The sequence below is a fragment of the Cololabis saira genome, chromosome 3 (assembly GCF_033807715.1).
Source record: "Cololabis saira isolate AMF1-May2022 chromosome 3, fColSai1.1, whole genome shotgun sequence".
NCBI lineage: Eukaryota > Metazoa > Chordata > Actinopteri > Beloniformes > Belonidae > Cololabis > Cololabis saira.
The window spans coordinates 7,287,056-7,306,944 of record NC_084589.1 but is presented as its reverse complement, the minus strand read 5'-3'; the positions used below and the strand labels follow the sequence as shown (position 1 = coordinate 7,306,944).

The 19,889-nt window shown below is 44.4% G+C and overlaps 1 protein-coding gene across 1 annotated transcript; it reads left to right on the top strand.

Annotated features, from left to right (window-relative positions):
- The first annotated feature begins 310 nt into the window (after window positions 1-310).
- Window positions 311-19,222, top strand: LOC133424272 (nucleotide-binding oligomerization domain-containing protein 1-like). The gene is made up of 11 exons (XM_061714774.1): window positions 311-541; window positions 626-800; window positions 1,177-2,983; window positions 8,012-8,095; window positions 8,931-9,014; window positions 9,114-9,197; window positions 9,270-9,353; window positions 11,509-11,592; window positions 11,674-11,757; window positions 15,933-16,016; window positions 18,022-19,222. Exons 1-11 carry the CDS (start codon window positions 311-313, stop codon window positions 18,092-18,094), a joined length of 2,874 nt encoding a protein of 957 aa, XP_061570758.1. The 3' UTR covers window positions 18,095-19,222.
- Window positions 19,223-19,889: the final 667 nt, after the last annotated feature.

Genomic DNA, 19,889 nt, shown 5'->3' with positions numbered 1-19,889 from the left:
TTCAGAATTACTATTTCCATGTAAACTCAAAGGAAAATAGTTTAATTCGGAATTATTTCATTCGGAATAATTAGTTCCGAATTGAAAAACATCATGTAACCGTGGCCAGTGTTCATTTCTCTCCTACCTATGTGGTTTGAGAAGAGTGTACCTCCGGCTGGAAAACATTGTGCACAATATAATAGAAATTTGTATTAACTTTGATTGTGTTCCCTGGTTTTCTTAAGGTGCACCAGACAAACGAACACGAGGATCTTCCACGCTCTTGACTCGTGATCCTTTGCCCAGATGTGAGTGTGGGGCCGTTGCCATGGCTGAGTGTGGTGCCGTTGCCATGGCTGAGTGTGGTGCCGTTGCCATGGCTGAGCGTGGTGCCGTTGCCATGGCGATGCCGTGCCTTCTCCTGCTCACCGCCCACAGGGAGCTCCTGGTCGGCCGCCTGCGCAGCGTCCAGTGCCTCCTGGACAACCTGCGCGCCTCCGGATACTTCTGCGAGGAGGATGAGGAGATCGTCCAGCGAACGGCCACCAAAGCAGACCAGGTTGAAGAGCCTCGCCCGTCCATTTGTTGTGTACGTGGTTTATGTTGACTTTCATATCAGTGATCATCCGTCATTGTTTTCCAGGTGCGCAAAATTTTGGAGTTGGTCCAGTGCAAAGGGGAGGAAGCCTGTGAATACTTCATTTTCATCATATATAAAGTATGTGATGCATATATAGATCTCCAGCCATGGCTGAAAGAAATCAACTACAACCCGAGCGATGAAATGAGAGATGTGACAGTGGTGAACACAGACCCCAGTAAGTATTCACACAAAAGTGCATTTGACCTGGTCAATTTGACCTAACTTGTTTTGCCAGCCAATCAGAATTGAGTATTCACACAGACCTTGGTATAAATACTAATAACTGCATACTGTGTTGTATGTGCAGTACACCCAGCTTCAAGCCTTCAATCGCCTGCAGAATATATCTTTCTTTTGCTAAAGTGGCCCAATTGTTTCCGATGTTTGACTGCAGAATTGTTGCACAGGTGGTATAGTTGTAGTTACTTTAGATAATCATCCCACCCAAGATATTTGTTCAAGGGTCCAAATATTCATCAATTAATCAGCCTGTTGTGTACCTGAGCAATGAAATGGGTCAATAATTTAGTTTGACACTGTCCTGTCTTAAGTCAGCAGATACTGCCAGAAGCTGCGGCATGAGATGAGCAGGGACACCAGCTTCATCATGTCCTACGGACAGCGAGACGAGACCCGTCTGGAAGACCTCTACACCGACACGGTCATGGAGCTCTTCAACGACAGCAATGAATGTCTGGGCCTCTTGGAGAGTGTAGAGCAGCTCCTAGGAGACAATGATTTGTTCAACCCTCAAGGAGAAATCATTTACGTGATGGGGGATGCCGGTGTAGGAAAATCCATCCTCTTGCAGAAGCTCCAGAATCTCTGGTCCAAGAAGGAGCTGCAGACGGACGCCATCTTCTTCTTCAAGTTTCGCTGCAGGATGTTCAGCATTTTCAAGGAGGCGGAGCAGATCTCCCTCAGAGACCTTTTATTCAAATACAACTGCCATCCGGATCACGATCCGGATAACGAAGTCTTTGACTACATCCTGCGCTTCCCTGAGAAGGTGATCTTCACCTTTGACGGCTATGATGAGATCCAGGAGGACGTGGACCTCGTAGATGTTCCAGAAGTGGTCTCCCCGGAGGACAAGGCCAGCCCCCTTCAGCTGCTCATCAGCTTACTCTGTGGGAAACTACTCAAAGGCTCCAAGAAGGTGCTGACGGCCCGAACAGGGATTGAAATCCAACACAGGGTGATCAGGAAGAAGGTGGCTCTGCGCGGGTTCTCCCCGGATCAGATGAAGACGTACATTGACCTGCACTTCAAGGAGCAGGAGCACAGAGAGCTGGTGTCAGTCCAGCTGGACGCCAGTCCCCACCTCTGCGGCCTCTGCTCCACCCCGCTCTTCTGCTGGATCGTCTTCAAGAGCTTCAAGCACCTTCACACCATGCACGATAGTTTCAATCTGCCCGAAACCTCCATCACGCTAACGGACATCTTCCTCCTGCTGTCCGAAGTGTTCCTCAGCCGTTTGGCAACACGCGGTCCGTCGTTGCTGAAGAAGAGCGTTCGCTCGGCTGCCGACACATTCAAAGCAGGGCTCAGATCTCTCGATGCATTTGCAAAGCTGGCACTCGGGGGTCTGGAGAGAGGGAACTTCTTCTTCAGCCAAGAAGAGGTGGATGAGTGTGGTCTGACAGAGGACGACTTGGCCCTGGGATTCCTTCGACCTCTCAGTGACCACGACGCCGGAGGAAGCCCTGCTACCTTTGAGTTCCTCCACATCACCCTCCAGTCTTTCTTGGCTGCGTTTGCTCTCGTGCTGGATGAGCGGGCCAATGCCAGCGCCATCCTCAAGTTCTTCACGGAGTGCAGCAGGCGGAGAGACCCGTTGTGTTTAGTTTTTTGTACAAAGCGCTCTGAAAAGCCTGGTGAAAAGAAGCTATTTGCAACTAATGAACACCTTCAGTTCACCAACATGTTCTTGTGTGGACTGCTGGCAAAGACTCAGATGGGTCTGATGGGACATCTGCTCTCCCCTTCCATATTAAAGAAGAAACAGGTTTTGTTGAAGTCGTACCTGTCCACTAGTGTCAAGTTCCACCTGCAGGGCTTACCCCACTACAACGGCGAGGACGGCAAAAAGATTCACGTGTTGCCCAACTTCCTCTGGATGATCAGGTGCATCTTTGAGACGGGGAGCAAGGACATCGCTAAGATGACGGCAAAAGGCATCTCAGTGCACTTCATCAAGCTGGGCTACTGTAACGTGTACTCGGGGGACTGCACCGCTCTGAACTTTGTCCTGCAGCATCGCCAGAAACTCCTGCGTCTGGACATGGACAACAACAACATTAGTGACTACGGGGTCAAGCAGCTTCAGCCGTCCTTTTGCAAGATGACGGTTGTGAGGTAAGAAAAGTGATTTTACATTACAAGTGTTTGTGTGTGCAAGTGATGCATCGAATGTTCGGTAACCAACATTGTTCGGCCGAAAATAGCAAAAAAAATACTTTTGGTGTTCATTTTATTAATATATTATATTTATATATATACATATATACATTATTATTATTTTTTTTTATGTGTGTGAGGGGGGGTGAGGGGTGACATCTGCTGCCAAGTGTTTATTATTACTGTATTTTCGGTTTCGGTTTTGGCCACAAATGTTCATTTCGGTGCATCACTAGTAGGGGTGTAACAATGTATCGTGCCACGAAATTTCGCGATACAAAAACGTCACGAAACGTGTCGTGGAGGTGACAAACTGTATCGCGATATTGAGTTATTAATATTAATCTATTATGTTGACCAGAAGCGCGCATCCGACCGCGCCGTGACCCGCGGACCAAAATCTTCCTCCGCTCAGAAGAAACTAGTACTGTTTTGCGGTCCCGATCACGGGACTCTTGCAGGGTTTTGAGCTCTGAACTTTTACTTATGTATGGCTGGTGTAGAGTTAAGCCTTGCCTTATTAAATTAAACCTTTTTCGGGTCGTGAGTAGGATAAACACGGGGAGAACTTTTGCTGAGTTCCAGTGTACTTTAATGTCCCTCAACAGTGTAGGATTTTAGAACATCAACACAGCACCTAGTGCCGTAATGTGGCGTATCACTCCGCCCAATCTAAAACATACTAATCACTACAGATAAACTGACCAGTGTAATTATAGTCCCTGATTTACATCCGAATATAAAGAATATCTATTCATCCATCCATCCATCCATCCATCCATCCATCCATCCATCCATCCATCCATCCATCCATCCATCCATTGTCCGCCGCTTATCCGTTCCCAGGTCGCGGGGGCAGCAGCCTCAACAGAGATGCCCAGACTTCCCTCACCCCAGACACTTCCTCCAGCTCCTCCGAGGGGAGTCCGAGGCGTTCCCAGGCCAGCCGAGAGACATAGTCTCTCCAGCGTGTCCTGGATCTTCCCCGGGGTCTCCTCCCGGTGGGACATGCCTGGAACACCTCCCTAGGGAGGCGTCCAGGAGGCATCCGGTACAGATGCCCAAGCCACCTCAGCTGACTCCTCTCAATGTGAAGGAGCAGCGGCTCGACTCCGAGCTCCTCCCGGGTGACCGAACTCCTCACCCTATCTCTAAGGGAGCGTCCAGCCACCCTGCGGAGGAAACTCATCTCTAAGGGAGCGTCCAGCCACCCTGCGGAGGAAACTCATCTCGGCCGCTTGTATCCGCGATCTTGTCCTTTCGGTCACTACCCAAAGTTCATGACCATAGGTGAAGGTAGGTGCATAGATTGACCGGTAAATCGAGAGCTTCGCCTTTCGACTCAGCTCCTTCTTCACCACGACGGTCCGGTACATCGACCGCACAACTGCGGACGCTGCACCGATCCGTCTGTCAATGTCCCGCTCCATCGTTCCCTCACTCGTGAACAAGACCCCGAGATACTTGAACTCCTCCACCTGAGGCAGGACTTTTCCACCCACCCGGAGAAGGCACGCCACCCTTTCCAGATGGAGAACCATGGCCTCGGTCTTGGAGGTGCTGATTCTCATCCCTGCCGCGTCGCACTCGGCCGCAAACCGCCCCAGCACATGCTGAAGGTCCCGGTCCAATGAAGCCAACAGGACAACGTCATCCGCAAAAAGCAGAGACGAAATCCCGTGGTTCCCAAACCGGATCCCCTCCGGCCCCTGGCTGCGCCTAGAAATCCTGTCCATAAAAATTATGAACAGGACCGGTGACAAAGGGCAGCCCTGCCAGAGTCCAACATGCACCGGGAACAAGTCTGACTTACTGCTGGCAATGCGAACCAAACTCCTACTCCGATCATACAGAGACCGGACAGCCCTTAATAGAGGGCCCCGGACTCCATACTCACAGAGCACCCCCCACAGAATGGCACGAGGGAACGGTCAAACGCCTTCTCCAGATCCACAAAACACATGTAGACTGGTTGGGCAAATTCCCATGAACCCTCGAGCACCCTGCGGAGGGTGTAGAGTTGGTCCAGTGTTCCGCGACCGGGACGAAAACTGCATTGTTCCTCCTGAATCCGAGGTTCAACTATCGGCCGTATTCTCCTCTCCAGTACCCTGGAGTAGACTTTCCCGGGGAGGCTGAGAAGTGTGATCCCCTTATAGTTGGAACACACTCTCCGGTCCCCCTTTTTAAACAGAGGGACCACCACCCCGGTTTGCCACTCCAGCGGTACTGTCCCCTTCCTCCATGCAATGTCGAAGAGGCGTGTCAACCAAGACAGCCCTACGACATCCAGAGACTTGAGGTACTCAGGGCGAATCTCATCCAACCCCGGTGCCCTGCCACTGAGGAGCTTACGAACCACCTCGGTGACCTCGACTTGGGTGATGGATGAGCACGCCCCAGAGTCCCCGATCTCTGCTTCCTCAGTGGAAGGCATGTCAGTCGGGTTGAGGAGATCCTCGAAGTATTCCTTCCACTGTCCGACGATGTCCCCAGTCGAGGTCAACAGCATACACCATAAACAGTGCAGGCAGAGTACTGCTTCCCCCTTCTGAGGCGCCGAACGGTCCTCCAGAATTTCCTCGAGGTTGACCGAAAGTCTTCCTCCATGGCCTCCCCGAACTCCTCCCAGACCCGAGTTTTTGCCTCCAGGACTGCCCGAGCCGCGGCTCGCTTGGCCTGCCGGTAACCATCTACTGCGTCAGGAGTCCCATAGGCCAACATAGCCCGATAGGACTCCTTCAGTCTGACGGCATCCTGTACTGCCGGTGTCCACCACCGGGTTCTAGGATTGCCGCCACGACAGGCACCGGAGACCTTGCGACCACAACTTCGAGCCACCACGTCGACAATGGAGGCACAGAACATGGTCCACTCGGACTCAATGTCCCCCGCCTCCCCCGTTCCCCGAGAGAAGTTCTCTCGGAGGTGAGAGTTGAAGATGTCCCTGACAGAGGGCTCAGCCAGACGTTCCCAACAGACCCTCACAATCCGTTTGGGTCTGCCCGGTCGGTCCAATCTCCTCCTCCGCCAGCGCATCCAACTCACCACCGGGTGGTGATCAGTGGACAGCTCAGCCCCTCTCTTCACCCGAGTGTCCAAGACATGCGGCCGAAGGTCAGATGAAACAACAACAAAGTCGATCATTGACCTCCGGCCTAGGGTGTCCTGGTGCCACGTGCACTGATGGACACCCTTATGCCTGAACATGGTGTTTGTTATGGACAAACTGTGACTAGCACAGAAGTCCAACAACAAAACACCGCTCGGGTTCAGATTGGGGAGGCCGTTCCTCCCAATCACGCCTCTCCAGGTATCACTGTCATTGCCCACATGAGCATTGAAGTCCCCCAGTAGAACAATGGAGTCCCCAGTTGGAGCACTATCCAGTACCCCTCCCAGGGACCCCAAGAAGGCCGGGTACTCTGCACTGCTGTTCGGCCCGTAGACACAAACAACAGTGAGAGACCTTTTCCCGACCCGAAGGCGCAGGGAAGCGACCCTCTCGTTCACCGGGGTGAACTCCAACACATGGCGGCTGAGCTGAGGGGCTATAACCAAGCCTACACCAGCCCGCCGCCTCTCACCCTGGGCAACTCCAGAGTAGTGGAGGGTCCAGCCCCCTTCAAGGAGCTGGGTTCCAGAGCCCAAGCTATGTGTGGAGGTGAGCCCGACTATCTCTAGCCGGTATCTCTCAACCTCACGCGACGGGCGACGTAGCGGTCCTCGATGTCTTCTTCTTCATGACAAGGTTGTGAACCGCTCTTAGTCTGGCCCGTCACCTAGGACCTGTTTGCCATGGGAGACACTACCAGGGGCGTAAGTGCCCCTGACCACATAGCTCCTAGGATCACTCGGGCACACAAACCCCTCCACCACAGTAAGGTGGCGGTTCAAGGAGGGGTATAAAGAATATATTTATAAAATAATGAACCCTGAATTACCAAAATAACCTTCTTAACAAAAATAAATCTCCGCTTACACTTATAAGGTGAGCATGAATCAATCTTTTTTATGATGTAAAATTGTATGTATTTATTTACTTTTATTTATTTATTTAATTTTAGTTGTTAAATTTCTGGAAAAGAAAAAAGTCAAATCATACATGAGAGAAACTATTCAGTTTGTGGCAAAATATTTGTACTTGTATGAAACTGAAGATGCATAATGCAAACCTGACATTTACTTTTAGTTCAGTTTGTGGAAAATGGTTGGCCTGGCTTTCTCTTTAAAACTTAAACAGTTATAAAGCATTACAAACTGTAACAATAGGGCAAACGCACAGCATTGTTTTGTATTTTGTGTCTTTCAAATAAAAGATCATTTATTCCAGTCATATGTTCCTCATTCAAGGTTGTTAAAAAAATACTGCTATAATATCGTATCGTTATCGACCTCAATATCGTGTATCGTAACGTATCGTGAGATTAGTGTATCGTTACACCCCTAATCACTAGTGTACGGAAGAGTATAAGGGCCAGGCAGGAGAAAAATAAAAATAATATTTTAGAAGAGGAAGATTTCTTTTCATTATGCACTACGAGAAAAAAGTCGAAATGTTGAGATTAATGTTGAAGTACAATTTCGAGAAAAAAGTTAATATCGACATTTCGACTTTTTCCTCGACATTTCGACTATTTTCTCAAAGTGCACAATAAAAAAAATCTTCCCTCTCAAATATTTTTTCTCTTGCATGGCCCTAATACTTCCTCTCTCTTTGTGTGTGTGTGTGTGTGTGTGTGTGTGTGTGTGTGTGTGTGTGTGTGTGTGTTGCTTGGCCTGCGCCCTGGGTGCAGCCTGGTGTAACTAGTGTTTCTTGAGCTATAACCTGACCGAGATCATTTTTATGCCCCCGCCCCACGTGTGAGGATTGTTGATGCCTGTATGGAAAACCAAGCGGTGCATAAATGTTGGAGAAGCCCAGTCCCTTACAGCCCTGCTGAAAGGGATCTGGATTCATTCTCAGTCTTTCCATTGTGCTTCCAGATTGTGTGTCAACAACCTGTCAGACAGCAGCATCGAGGTTCTGGCAGAAGAGCTGTGTAAACACAAAATTGTGGAGATCTTGGGGTGAGTGAACATTTTTCATGTTAGTTGATTTAATACAGCGAGACATTACTTATATTTACTAATACGAATGATATTATGTGTTTTATTTTAACAACCATGCTATGTTACTTTAAATGAGTTATTACGGCCAGATGGTCCGCATCAGAGCAGTTTGGAAACATTAGACATCCGTCAAACTTGACTGACTAATCATACGGAAGAGTATTAGGGCCAGGCAGGAGAAAAATAAAAATAAAAAGTTTTTTTTTTATTATGCACTTTGAGAAAAAAGTCAAAATGTCGAGATTAATGTTGAAGTACAATTTCGAGAAAAAAGTCGAAATGTTGAGATTAATGTTGAAGTACAATTTTGAGAAAAAAGTTGAAATGTTGAGAAAAAAGTCGAAATGTCGAGAAAAAAGTTGAAATGTTGAGAAAAAAGGCGAAATTTCGAGTTTTTTCTCGAAATTGTATTTCAACATTAATCTTGACATTTCGACTTTTTTCTCGACATTTGGACTTTTTTCTCGAAGTGCACAATAAAAAAAAATCTTCCCCTCACAAATATGTTTTCACCTGCATGGCCCTAATACTCTTCCGTACTAATCCCCCACCCCTTCACATAAAAAAAAAATATGATATATTAAAATATATATGATATTTATTATATACTAAAAATGCATATATATATATATATATATATATATATATATATATATATATATATATATATATATGCCTTAGGCTTTTACCAACATGGTATTAACCATTAATATATATGCAGACAGAAAGAAACAAAAAAACTTGACTGACTAATAAAAACTGATCCAGCTGTAAATGTTATTTCTATCTTCAGGCTTTACAACAATCGCATCACAGATGCAGGAGCCAAGCTTGTTGCCCGCATCATTGAGGAATGCCCCAAGCTGGCAATCGTCAAGTATGTTCCCAACTTGTACAAATATAACATGAAAATAATTACGAGTAATGTGTTATAGTTGTAATCTTTATATTCAGCGTATCATTACTTCACCTTTAGGATTGGTAAGAACAAGATCACGAGTGTGGGTGGGAGGTATTTGGCCAGAGCCATTCAGAAGAGCACCTCCATATTTGATGTGGGGTAAGTACATGAGCCGGCGGTGCACAACAGGCGGGGCCCCGACACAGAGCTGGATGTTTTCTTCTGTTCCAGGATGTGGGGAAACAGCATCGGGGATGAGGGAGCCCAAGCCTTTGCTGAAGCTTTGAGGAACCACCCAAGTCTTACCAACCTCAGGTAGGGGAGGCCAACAAAGGGACGGATGGAGGGAGGATGGGTGAAAATTAGGACTGTCAAAGTTAACGCGTTAACGTCCTCTCAACGCAGATAATTTTTTTAACGCGCAGGATAAAAAAAACCGAGTGACTAGCTGAGCTATTCAGACCCTGTTGAGATATGAAAACAAATGCGTTGCCCATGCGCATGTGCACCACTCTAAAATTGGAACCATGTCAAACAGTAGAGCCAGGAAAACGTCTGCTCTCACACTTTTGTATGAACAATTTTTGCTCTTATGTCATTGTAAGATATTTTGAAGAGATTAAATGAAGTTTATCAAAATTGATGTGAATACCTGTCAATCACTGTTGAGCTGATGATTTTTTTTTTTATAAATCATTTAAAAAAAAAAAAATTCTAATAATACATGGGTGCAAATAGCATACATTGATATCGGTAGCAGGGTGTAAATAGCCCACGCATCAGTACTTGCACCTGGGTGTAAATAGTCCAGGGGTCGGCAACCCAAAATGTTGAAAGAGCCATATTGGACCAAAAACACAAAAAACAAATATGTCTGGAGCCGCAAAAAATTTAAAGTCTTGTATAAGCCTTAGAATGAAGGCAACACATGTGTCTATATTAGTTATAACTGGGGGAAGATTTTTTTTTTCATTATGCACTTCAAGAAAAAAGTCGAAATGTCGAGATTAATGTTGAAGTACAATCTTGAGAAAAAAGTCGAAATGTTGAGAAAAAAGTCAAAATGTCGAGATTAAAAAGGAAAGGAAAAAGTAAGAAAAAAAGAGAAAAAAAGAAAAAAAAGAAGAAAAAAAGAAAAAAGGAAAAAATAAGAGGAAAAAAGGAAAAAAAAGGTCAAAGATTTTTGAAAAAGCTCCAGGGAGCCATTGGGAAGCGCTAAAGAGCTGCATGCGGCTCTAGAGCCGCGGGTTGCTGACCCCTGAAATAGCCTAAGACTAAAAAAAAACTAAAAAAAACGTGCATTATCTAATTTGTGGCGGGCGACGGCACCGTAGCTTGAGGAAAAGTATGGTGGATTACTGCATGAACTTTTTTGAAAAGCGAGGAAAGATAGAGAATGAAAAGGGACTTTTGAACAGCTAGTTCACTTTCAAAAAGATGCAGATGGTTCACTGGACAAGACTAAAGTTATTTGCATGTCGATTTGAAATGAATTACCATTGAAGTACGTCGAGTCTCAAATACCACTAGCAGCCAAACACACGACTGATGCAGTAATAGCCCCCACCCCGGTCAAAAACAGACAACGCTGGATAGCACTTTGCAAAAAAAGGTGAACAAGTCTGCACTTTACAGGTTGAGTTACTCCCTGCTGTTAAATATGCACTTTATTTGTTTGTCATTTAGTTTTTGAATCCCCCTGTTTTGATCCCACTAAGGAGAAGGGGATATTTTTTGAGCCTTTTATTTTCCTCCATATGAGGTTAGACATAATTACAGGGAGGATTTAACTGACCAATGCACTTCTTGTACAATGTTTGTGACGCGTATGGTTCATTGTTTTACATTGAGCTGCTTAAAAAACAAGGAATCTTAAGTTAGTCTTTACAACTGTAAAGTTGGGGACTACATTGTGTTTGTATTTATGAAGGAATGTTACATTCATGTCAAAAGCTTTTTTTGTGGAAAGTTGAATAAACATTGGCATAAAGCAGCATATTTGCCCTTTCTCATGTTGTTAACAGTATTAAAAACATTTAAAAAATACCTTAAGGTAATTTGGAACAGCAAAAAATGTGTGAATAAATGTGCGATTAATATACGATTAATCGCGAGTTAAAGCAGCACAACGTACCTTTCAGCTTTTGTTGAGTTTGGCGTCTCCTTTGGACAAAAGCGGTAGTGCTTTACCAGTAGTGTGGCAGGGTTCCTACCATGCTCCTCCAAGTTACATAGAGCCAGTGAAGGCGATACAGACCCCTCAGACCATGACAGAGGTTCATTAAACCTGTTGGAAGTTGATGTACCATCACAATGATGATGATGAAATATTATATTAAGGTGGAAAAGTTACGTAGTGTCGCTTTAACTATGGACAACATGCGATTTAATCGCAAATAAAAAAATGAATCATTTGACAGCCCTAGTGAACATGCACGGTCTCTAACTGTTCCTCTTGTTTGTACTTTAGTCTGTCAGCCAATGGCATTTCATCAAAAGGAGGGATTTTCCTGGCAAAAGCTCTGAAGGAGAACCGAGTCCTGAGGATATTCTGGTACGCCGGTGTTTGAACTGAGCTGTATCTTTTGGTCCCCGGCTCCAGCGTGTCAGTGACCATGGTGCTTGTACCCTGCAGGTTGGTGCAGAACGAGCTGGCCGACGACGCGGCTCCACACTTGGCCGGGTTGATTCAAGCCAACACAGGTCTCCGGCACCTCTGGTGAGGAAGCACAGATCACTATTCACCACACGTCACCGGGGTTGGAACTGGGATGCTGCCGACAGTGTTGTGCAAGTTCCTACTTCTTATGAACTAGTTCAAAGTTCAGTTCACATAGTTTAAAAATGAACAGTTCACATAGTTCACCATTTTCACTTTGAACTAGTTCAAATTCAGTTAATTTCAATATTTTTAGGTGAGAAGTACGAATGAAACAAGGCCGGTTTTAGGGGGGGGCAGGGGTGGGCTGTGCCCACCCAAACGTGCGTCCTGTCCACCCAATCAAAGGGTATGTGATCCTTTATTTTTTATAATTACATTTTTTTATATATATAAAAAAATATCACAAAATATCTGTACGGTTTCTGATTGGGTGGGCACTGCGCATCATTTTTAGAAACAACAATGAACGCATACGGCAAAAGTGGACCCGAAGTCCAAGCAAAATGAGCACAACACGTGTTCGGAACAGCACACAGAGCACACACTGAAGGCTGATTTATGGTTCCGCGTCACACCAACGCAGAGTAGGGTACCCGTAGGCTCTGCGTCGATTTAACGCAGAACCATAATTCAGGCTTGAGGGAGAATGAGCCGTTTCGAAAACCCCCTACACATAACCACGCCTCCAGCAACAGGTCCACCAATCAGGAGTTCTACATGCTCAAACACACAACATGAGAAAATACATTTCAGTGTTTTTTTGTCTAAAAGAAAATAAAGTTTATAATCACTGCCTCAGTGCTCTCGTCTGCCCACTCTGCTGGTATCAAGAAAGAGAGCGACATCGCCGATTCGCCGACATGCATCGTTTCTTTCAGCCTATAAGGAAAAGCCTCCGAGACGCCTCTCTCCATCCCAGCGAGGGTGGAGAGCGCCAGTGCGGGTGGCGGTGGCTGCTGTGCTGTGCAGGCTCTGGAGCCGCCAGCCTGCCGCAGGACCTTTTAAATCCACGCAGAGCCTACGCCGTAGGGTACGATTGATTGATTTAAAAAAAAAAAGCAAAAAACATAAAATAAATGCAGCCTCAACAGGGCACAAGCCAGTGTCCTATTAGTGCCGGTCCGAGGCCCGGGTAAATGCAGAGGGTAGTGTCAGGAAGGGCAATTGGGTTAACATACTGTTGGTCAAAGAAGGAGAAGATAGATGAACTGATATGATGATAGCATAGTTTTCTGTGCATTTCGGGGGGTTTGACCTCCCCAAATGTTTTCGTGTCGCCCACCCTACATTTCAGTCTGCCCACCTTAGTGGGCCTCGCTAAATCCGGCCCTGGAATGAAACCACCCCCCTATCCTAAAACTGTTCACTATACAATCATTATTGTCCTAGTGGCTTTTCAACTTTCCTCAGAGGTTGTAAATCTCCAACAATGTAGTCCATTATCAGTGTTTCTACCTGTTGCAGGTAAATCCTCCCCCTGAAGGAGCAGCAGTGGGACTGGGATCGTTTGGGGCTGTTGGGTCTTCCTGGTCTTCTTGACTTTGTTTGATTGTCAAGGACTTGCAGATATTTTCTCACACTGGACGGATGCTTTAACTCCACATGACGTTTCTAATGTGAAGTTGACGAGGCAGACGCTCTGACTTGTTTTCTCAGCACAGGTGGACAGAATTTGCACAGAAAGGACTCTTTGGGAGACGATGTGTGCGTTTACATGGGAAGTTTAATTCCTCTTTAATTCAGAATTAAAATTAAATCCGATTTAAAATGAGTAATAATTACCATGTAAACACCTAATTCCGAATGAAAATGGCCATTCCGAATTAAACTTAATTCCGAAGTAAAGCCGGACAGACACTGTGCGATTATCGGCTCGTTTTGAGCCGATTTTCCAGTCATGTGACTTTTTTTTGATCGGGCCCGATTTTGACCCAATCGTTGGTCGTGCCTCGTGCAGTGTACTTGGGGTAACGACGAGAGATTAACACCTCACGACGAGCTCCCGATCACAAATCGTGAGGTCGCAAGAAAATCAAGCATGTTTGAAATCCTGGCCGCTCCTCGTGAAGGCATCGCTCAGTTGAAGCAGTGCTGCGACCCGATTTACCTCATCCTTTCACAGAGAGCATGCGCAATCTCTGATGTCACCTCAAAAACTATTATTTGTAGTTTAAGTGTTGCAAATTCACATTACAAATCATGTTTTAATAGCAAAAAAAGACCGCATTTCCACGTAAGGTGCGCATCGCCGCGTACCCTGCGCCGTAGGCTCTGCGTTGGTTTAACGCGGAACCATGAATCAGCCTTCAGTGTGTGCGCTGTCTGCTGTAGGCCGTCAGGTCACCCACCTTTTCGTTTCATCTCGTTCCCACCTCCTGCGTGTAAATTCTTTTCACTTTAAAAAAAAGAGCTATTAATGTTAAGCATAGGATAAAAGTTTGAACTCGGATTTTTGGGAAGTATTTTCAAGATCGTTATTTTAATAGCGGGACTATTTCCAGCGGCTTCTGTGTCGAGGAGCGCTTCGGACGCGTCACGTGATCGCGCTGGACCAATAACAGCGGCCCCTGATGTAAACAAACCTGACGTCATACAATGTTGGCGCAACCTCGTCTTCCCAAATATGTAGAAAAATACAATATAATGAGCCGAAAAGTGCACAAAAATGACTAAAACAGTGTTATATGATGCCACAATGAAGATGAATTATAAACTAAAGTGAAATAATAAAAATCGCCCATAATGTGATTTCGTTTTTATCATTGTGCTGTACTGTTCGGAACAACTCTTTTTTCTCTTCTCATTTTGCTGGGACACCGGGTTGCTCCGCGAGACACAACTTTTGCGGTATGCGTTCATTGTTGTTTCTAAAAATGATGCGCAGTGCCGACCCAATCAGAAACGGTACAGATATTTTGGGATTTTTTATATATATAAAAAAAATAAAGGATCCCATAACCTTTGATCGGGTGGGCAGGACGCACGTTTGGGCTGGAACAGCCTACCCGTGCCCCAAAACCGGCCTCGAGTTCCAGTACACAGAGGTCCGACGGGAGGATTATGATCGTATAGTGTGAGCAGACGGGTCGCATCAGAGCATCGGCTCGTACAGTGTGAGACCATAAATCGTGGGCTCTGAACTTTTGAACTCCTCGATCTAGTCGTGCAGTGTGAGATGGGGCAGTCTCATACGATTTAAAATATCGCACAGTGTATTCTTAAGTGGCTGGTTTATTCAGATTTTAAATCTGAATAGGATAATTCCACGATCATGTATAAACTCATTCCTCTTTAAATTAATTCCGGTCTTTCTTTCTGCTCGTTCCCTCCCCCGTCTGTCTCCATGACGCTTATATTCCGCGCTGGGCTGGTTTTCCAAACAAAGTTTCAAGATGCAGCAGCAGTAAACGCTGGTCAAGAGCAGAGACCATTTATTTAATAAATAGAAATATTTAAAAGAACAGATGGAAACAGGAAACATAAAAATTGTGAGCTTTTCAAAGTTGTAGCAGCTAAGTTAGTTTTTCTTCCGGTAGTTTAACTTCCGGTCCCCCCCCTATCCAATCAGAACCTTCCCAACCCCCAGACCTGGAGAGGAATTGGAGAAAGACCATCAAACCTGTTTCCATGTAAACCTCAATTCGGAATTACTATTTCCATGTAAACTCGAAGGAAAATTGTTTATTTCTGAATTATTTAATTCTGAATAATTAAATAATTAATTCCGAATTAAAAAACATCATGTAACCGTGGCCACTGTGTAAAATTCCTGCAGATAATAATAAGGATCATCATCTGACGTCTCGCTGACGCTGCGTCTGCAACGTCTCTCTCTTCACTGGTCATGTAAAGATGCACCGGGCTCGGGCCACCGTTGCCATGGAGATGGTGCCCGTTGTTATGCTAGTGTGCACTGCATTGTGGGTAATGTGAAGTCGTCGTCTCGTCCAGTATTTTAAATGTGCCGCCGGCTGGTGAAATGAGAAGGATTATTCCGTAATAATTGGACCTAAACAGTGAAGCTGTGAATCTGAACTGTTCAAGTTCCAGTTCATGATCTGCAGAATGAACAAGTTCACGTTCAAGTTCTTTATTTGCAAATATGATGCGTTCAGTTCAACATTCTCACAGAAATGAACGTGTTCATTGAACTCGTTCATGCACAACACTGTTGCCGATGGGAATGGGATGGTGATTTCAACACTTGGCTTGCTGTGTCCGTTTGTCTGCAGGTTGATCAGTAACCGGTTAACTGTGGACGGGATCCAAATCCTTGCAGACGGTCTAACCAACAACGCAGAGCTCAAAGAGATATGGTGAGGGTCACTTTAATATGACTCAATAGTCATTGCACGTGAATATGTCTGCACAGAGGGATGCACGCTCTTGAATGTGTTATTTTTCTAACAATATATTTTGGTATTTTGCTATCATTTGCAAAATGACTGGAAATTCTTCATTTTCCAAGTGAAAACATGGAACATTTACTGTCTCAGAACAAATGGAGTTTATGAGCTGAGACTGAGAAAAGCTGCCAGGCCTGACGGATCCAGGACAAGCTTTCTGTGCTGTACCCAGTTACTTGTTTGTCCCATCAGATAAACGTATAACGCTTTTCCACTAGCGCCTACTTGGCTCTACTCATCTCAACTCGGCCTGGTTTCTTTTCCACTACAATTCAGCACCTGGAGCAGAAGTTAGGAGGTTGGAGTGAAACTGCTGAGACGTATTTGATTGAGTATCTAAAGGAAGAAGACAACAACACTAAAGATGTAGAACCTGGAGGAGATGATAGATGTGCTGCTGGGTCTGTGGCTTGTGTTTGATATCAGGTTAAAAAATGAGAGTGAGAGAAGCTTCAAGCGGTGACGCTTTTTTAAAATTTTTTTAGTTTGTCTCGGTCCTGCTGAAAAGTCAGCTGGAGCCGCGAGCAGCTATGAAGAGACAGAGCTCCTGGTAGATCTGGTCGTTCCTTATCACCGTCTAGATCCCTTTTTAATTCTCTCCTCAGCACCAGGTTTATGAACATCTGACCCTCAGAGTTGGATCATGAAACAGACTTTTGCTGCTGTTGCTGGTGGAATAAAATGAACAAGAATCCGTCAGAGTCTCTTTCTCTGATTTCCTCCTCCTGACTCAGACGTCTGACTCCAACCCCCCGACCAATCGGTGGCCTGTAGTGTGATGATGTCAGATACAGCCGACTCAGCAGCTTAGAACCTCGGCAGAATAGTTACAGAAAAGTATCTACTCGGCACGTTAGACCCCTGGTGGAAAAGAACCAAACCGAGTTGAGTCGAGTCGAGCTGAGTACCAGTGGAAAAGCGCCATAAATGTCATAAATGTCATAAACGTGATTTCATCTTCACACCTACAGGAAACCCTGTAAGCTACGTTATGGTCTATACATGGTGTCACCCAGCAGAAAGCAGGCTCCATGTTTCTATTCGCAGTAACATCCTGTCCGTTCTCTGCGTTGGCATAAATATTATAACTGATCGCTGAATTGATCTGGAAGAGTATTAGGGCCATGCAGGAGAAAAGATATTTGAGAGGGGAAGGTTTTTTTTTTTATTGTGCTCTTCAAGAAAAAAGTCGAAATTTTGAGATTAATGTTGAAATACAATTTGGTGAATAAAGTGTAAATGTCTCCTCTGGCCCATTAAATCCAGTTAGCAAAGAGACTGACAGCTCTGCAGCAGCAGCTGTAACTAACAACTAACTTACATCCTTGGAGTGTCTATAGGCCTACGAGGCATTTTGTAAAGACAGTCACATGTGATGTTTGTTATAGTCTCAGAAGGTTGACTTTTTTTCCTCAACATTTCAACTTTATTCTCGAAATTGTACTTCAACATTAATCTCAAAATTTAGACTTTTTTCTCAAAGTGCATAATGAAAAAAAAATCTTCTTCCTCTAAAATATTTTTATTTTTCTCCTGCCTGGCCCTAATACTCTTCCGTAGGATGTACACAAGTGTACACCGGGTGAATCATGAGCAACACAGTTTATCATGTAAAAACATGGACAATTATATCAATTATATTATCAATTCTATGTATCTAAGATGAAGCAGTCTGAGTTCACTTGTAATAATAGCTCATGGATGATAAATACCTGCCCTTTTCTCTTAGCAGTGTTCAAGTTGTAGCTCAGATCTTCTAACATGTGCTGCATTACAGGGATTCTCCCCTGAAGTCAGTGGTTTGTTTCAGATTCATAACTTAACATACGGCATCATATTAGCATTCAGCCGTGTTCGGATGTTCAGGAACCGTCGTCTCAGACTGGTCTCTCAACGTGTGATGATGTTTCCACAGCGTGAAAGGAAACCAGGTCTCTGAAGAGGAAGAGAAGCGCTTTTTGACGGAGAAACGTCTGCGCTTCCACTGAAAGAGACGGGATCCTGCTGCCCTGAACACACACACACACACACACACACACACACACACACACACACACACACACACACACACACACACACACACACACCCCTTACCATTTATTATTTTGAAGGGAAATAAACAGTATTATTGTTTATTGTATAAGGTTTATTGCCAAGAAGCATTGTCACAACAAAAAAATGATCTACCAAGCACACATGTCCTTACTTTTACAAATCACTTCTGGTACTTGACGCAAACCAAAGAACTTCACTGTTCTTGGAAGCAACTGTTCAAAATCATCCTTTGTTTCTGTGGAAATAAGTTAGAAAGAGATATTCTTCTGCAGATCCTGCATTCCCTTTATTTAACGCTGATGAACAATGACATTTCTTCTGTTCAAGACATAAGACCGACTTTTAATATGTTTTAAACACATTATAGCTACATCTTGTGGCCGTCTGAGGCCCGTCAGAACATTGAGGCCCAACTCGACACATCTACTTGTTTTATTTCATTCTATTTTATAAGATATGTCATTTTTGTTTAGTTCATGTTTTATTTCTATTTTGTCTTAATTATGGTATGGTTTTATTAACAGACGCTATTGTCACATGGATATCTCATGACTTGAAGAGGATTTACGCCCAAACCATCCAAAATAATTAAACAAATAATTGTTATAGCTACAAACTGAGTGTTTTTATTTATTTGAATCATTCCTGAGAATAAGAGCAGTGAGCAGGCTTTAGCACCTGAAGACCTCTTCATGGTTCAGAGAAAAATCGATTTCCGATTTAAATCGATTCTCATATTAATTCCTTAAAATCGATTTGTACATCTAAAGATTGATTTTTTTAATTTTTTTTTCATCATTACAACTTTTGGTATTTTTTTGTTTATACCCTAAAAAGGAATGTTTTGTTGGACACGAGAATAACTGGTGCCATGCTTTTGCCTTCAAATATGCTTAAAGGTACGAAAACATTAAAGTTTTCACTTATAGTTGCATGAATTGTCTATATCTCATTACATTATATACTGTCTCAGGGTTAAATATGCATAAAAATACTAAAAACCAAATCCTCAAAAATAAAAAACTGAAATAGACCGAAAATGGAAAAAATTAAAACGGAATGTGGGAAAAAATAAAACCAATTTCATACGTCTTGTTTCCTCCCTGGATCTGTTTGATAATTCTGCCCCAGGATGTTTCTGAAAGCAGTTCTATCAGCATTCTGGGAGCTGATTGGTCCTTACAGCATCATTAGCTGCCAATACTTGCTGTTGATTCTCAATATAATACTAGTATTAATATGTTTCATAACTACAGTCATAATTCATGCAACAGCTCAAAAAACTGTTTTAAAAACACTAACGCAAATCGATATCGGACTTGAATTGGATCAAATCTTGATAATCGATTCTGAATCTTAAGAAGCAACAGAGGCTGCTTTTGCTCCAGGATTCTCTGCAACATGTCTAGGCTGCTGTTCCATCTCACTTGCACTCCTGCTGTAAACGCTTGACGTCCATCTTCGGCTCCCGCTGTTTATCTTCCAGACAGGAGTAGGCCAATGGAGAATGTTTGAAATGGCCAATTATCTTTCTCGCAGTGGCCAGAGTGTCCATGACGTTGCGCTGAGAAAGTAGACCCCTCGTGCAATGCAAGCTGGAGCATGTGTGCCAGTCAGCCCACACTGGCTGAATTCCAATCTCCACCCTAAACCCTCCAGCCCTGAACCCTCACTGACTTTAGTGACGTCAGCTGTACGTGATTAAGTGTGAGTGGGTATGAGGGCTCC

Bases quoted from the DNA above. Each gene is read 5' to 3' on its own strand.
- LOC133424272 (XM_061714774.1), top strand. From the start codon at position 311: ATGGCTGAGTGTGGTGCCGTTGCCATGGCTGAGTGTGGTGCCGTTGCC. The intron at 801-1,176 runs GTAAGTATTCAC...TCCTGTCTTAAG, and splicing joins AGTGGTGAACACAGACCCCA to TCAGCAGATACTGCCAGAAG. The intron at 2,984-8,011 runs GTAAGAAAAGTG...TTGTGCTTCCAG, and splicing joins TGCAAGATGACGGTTGTGAG to ATTGTGTGTCAACAACCTGT.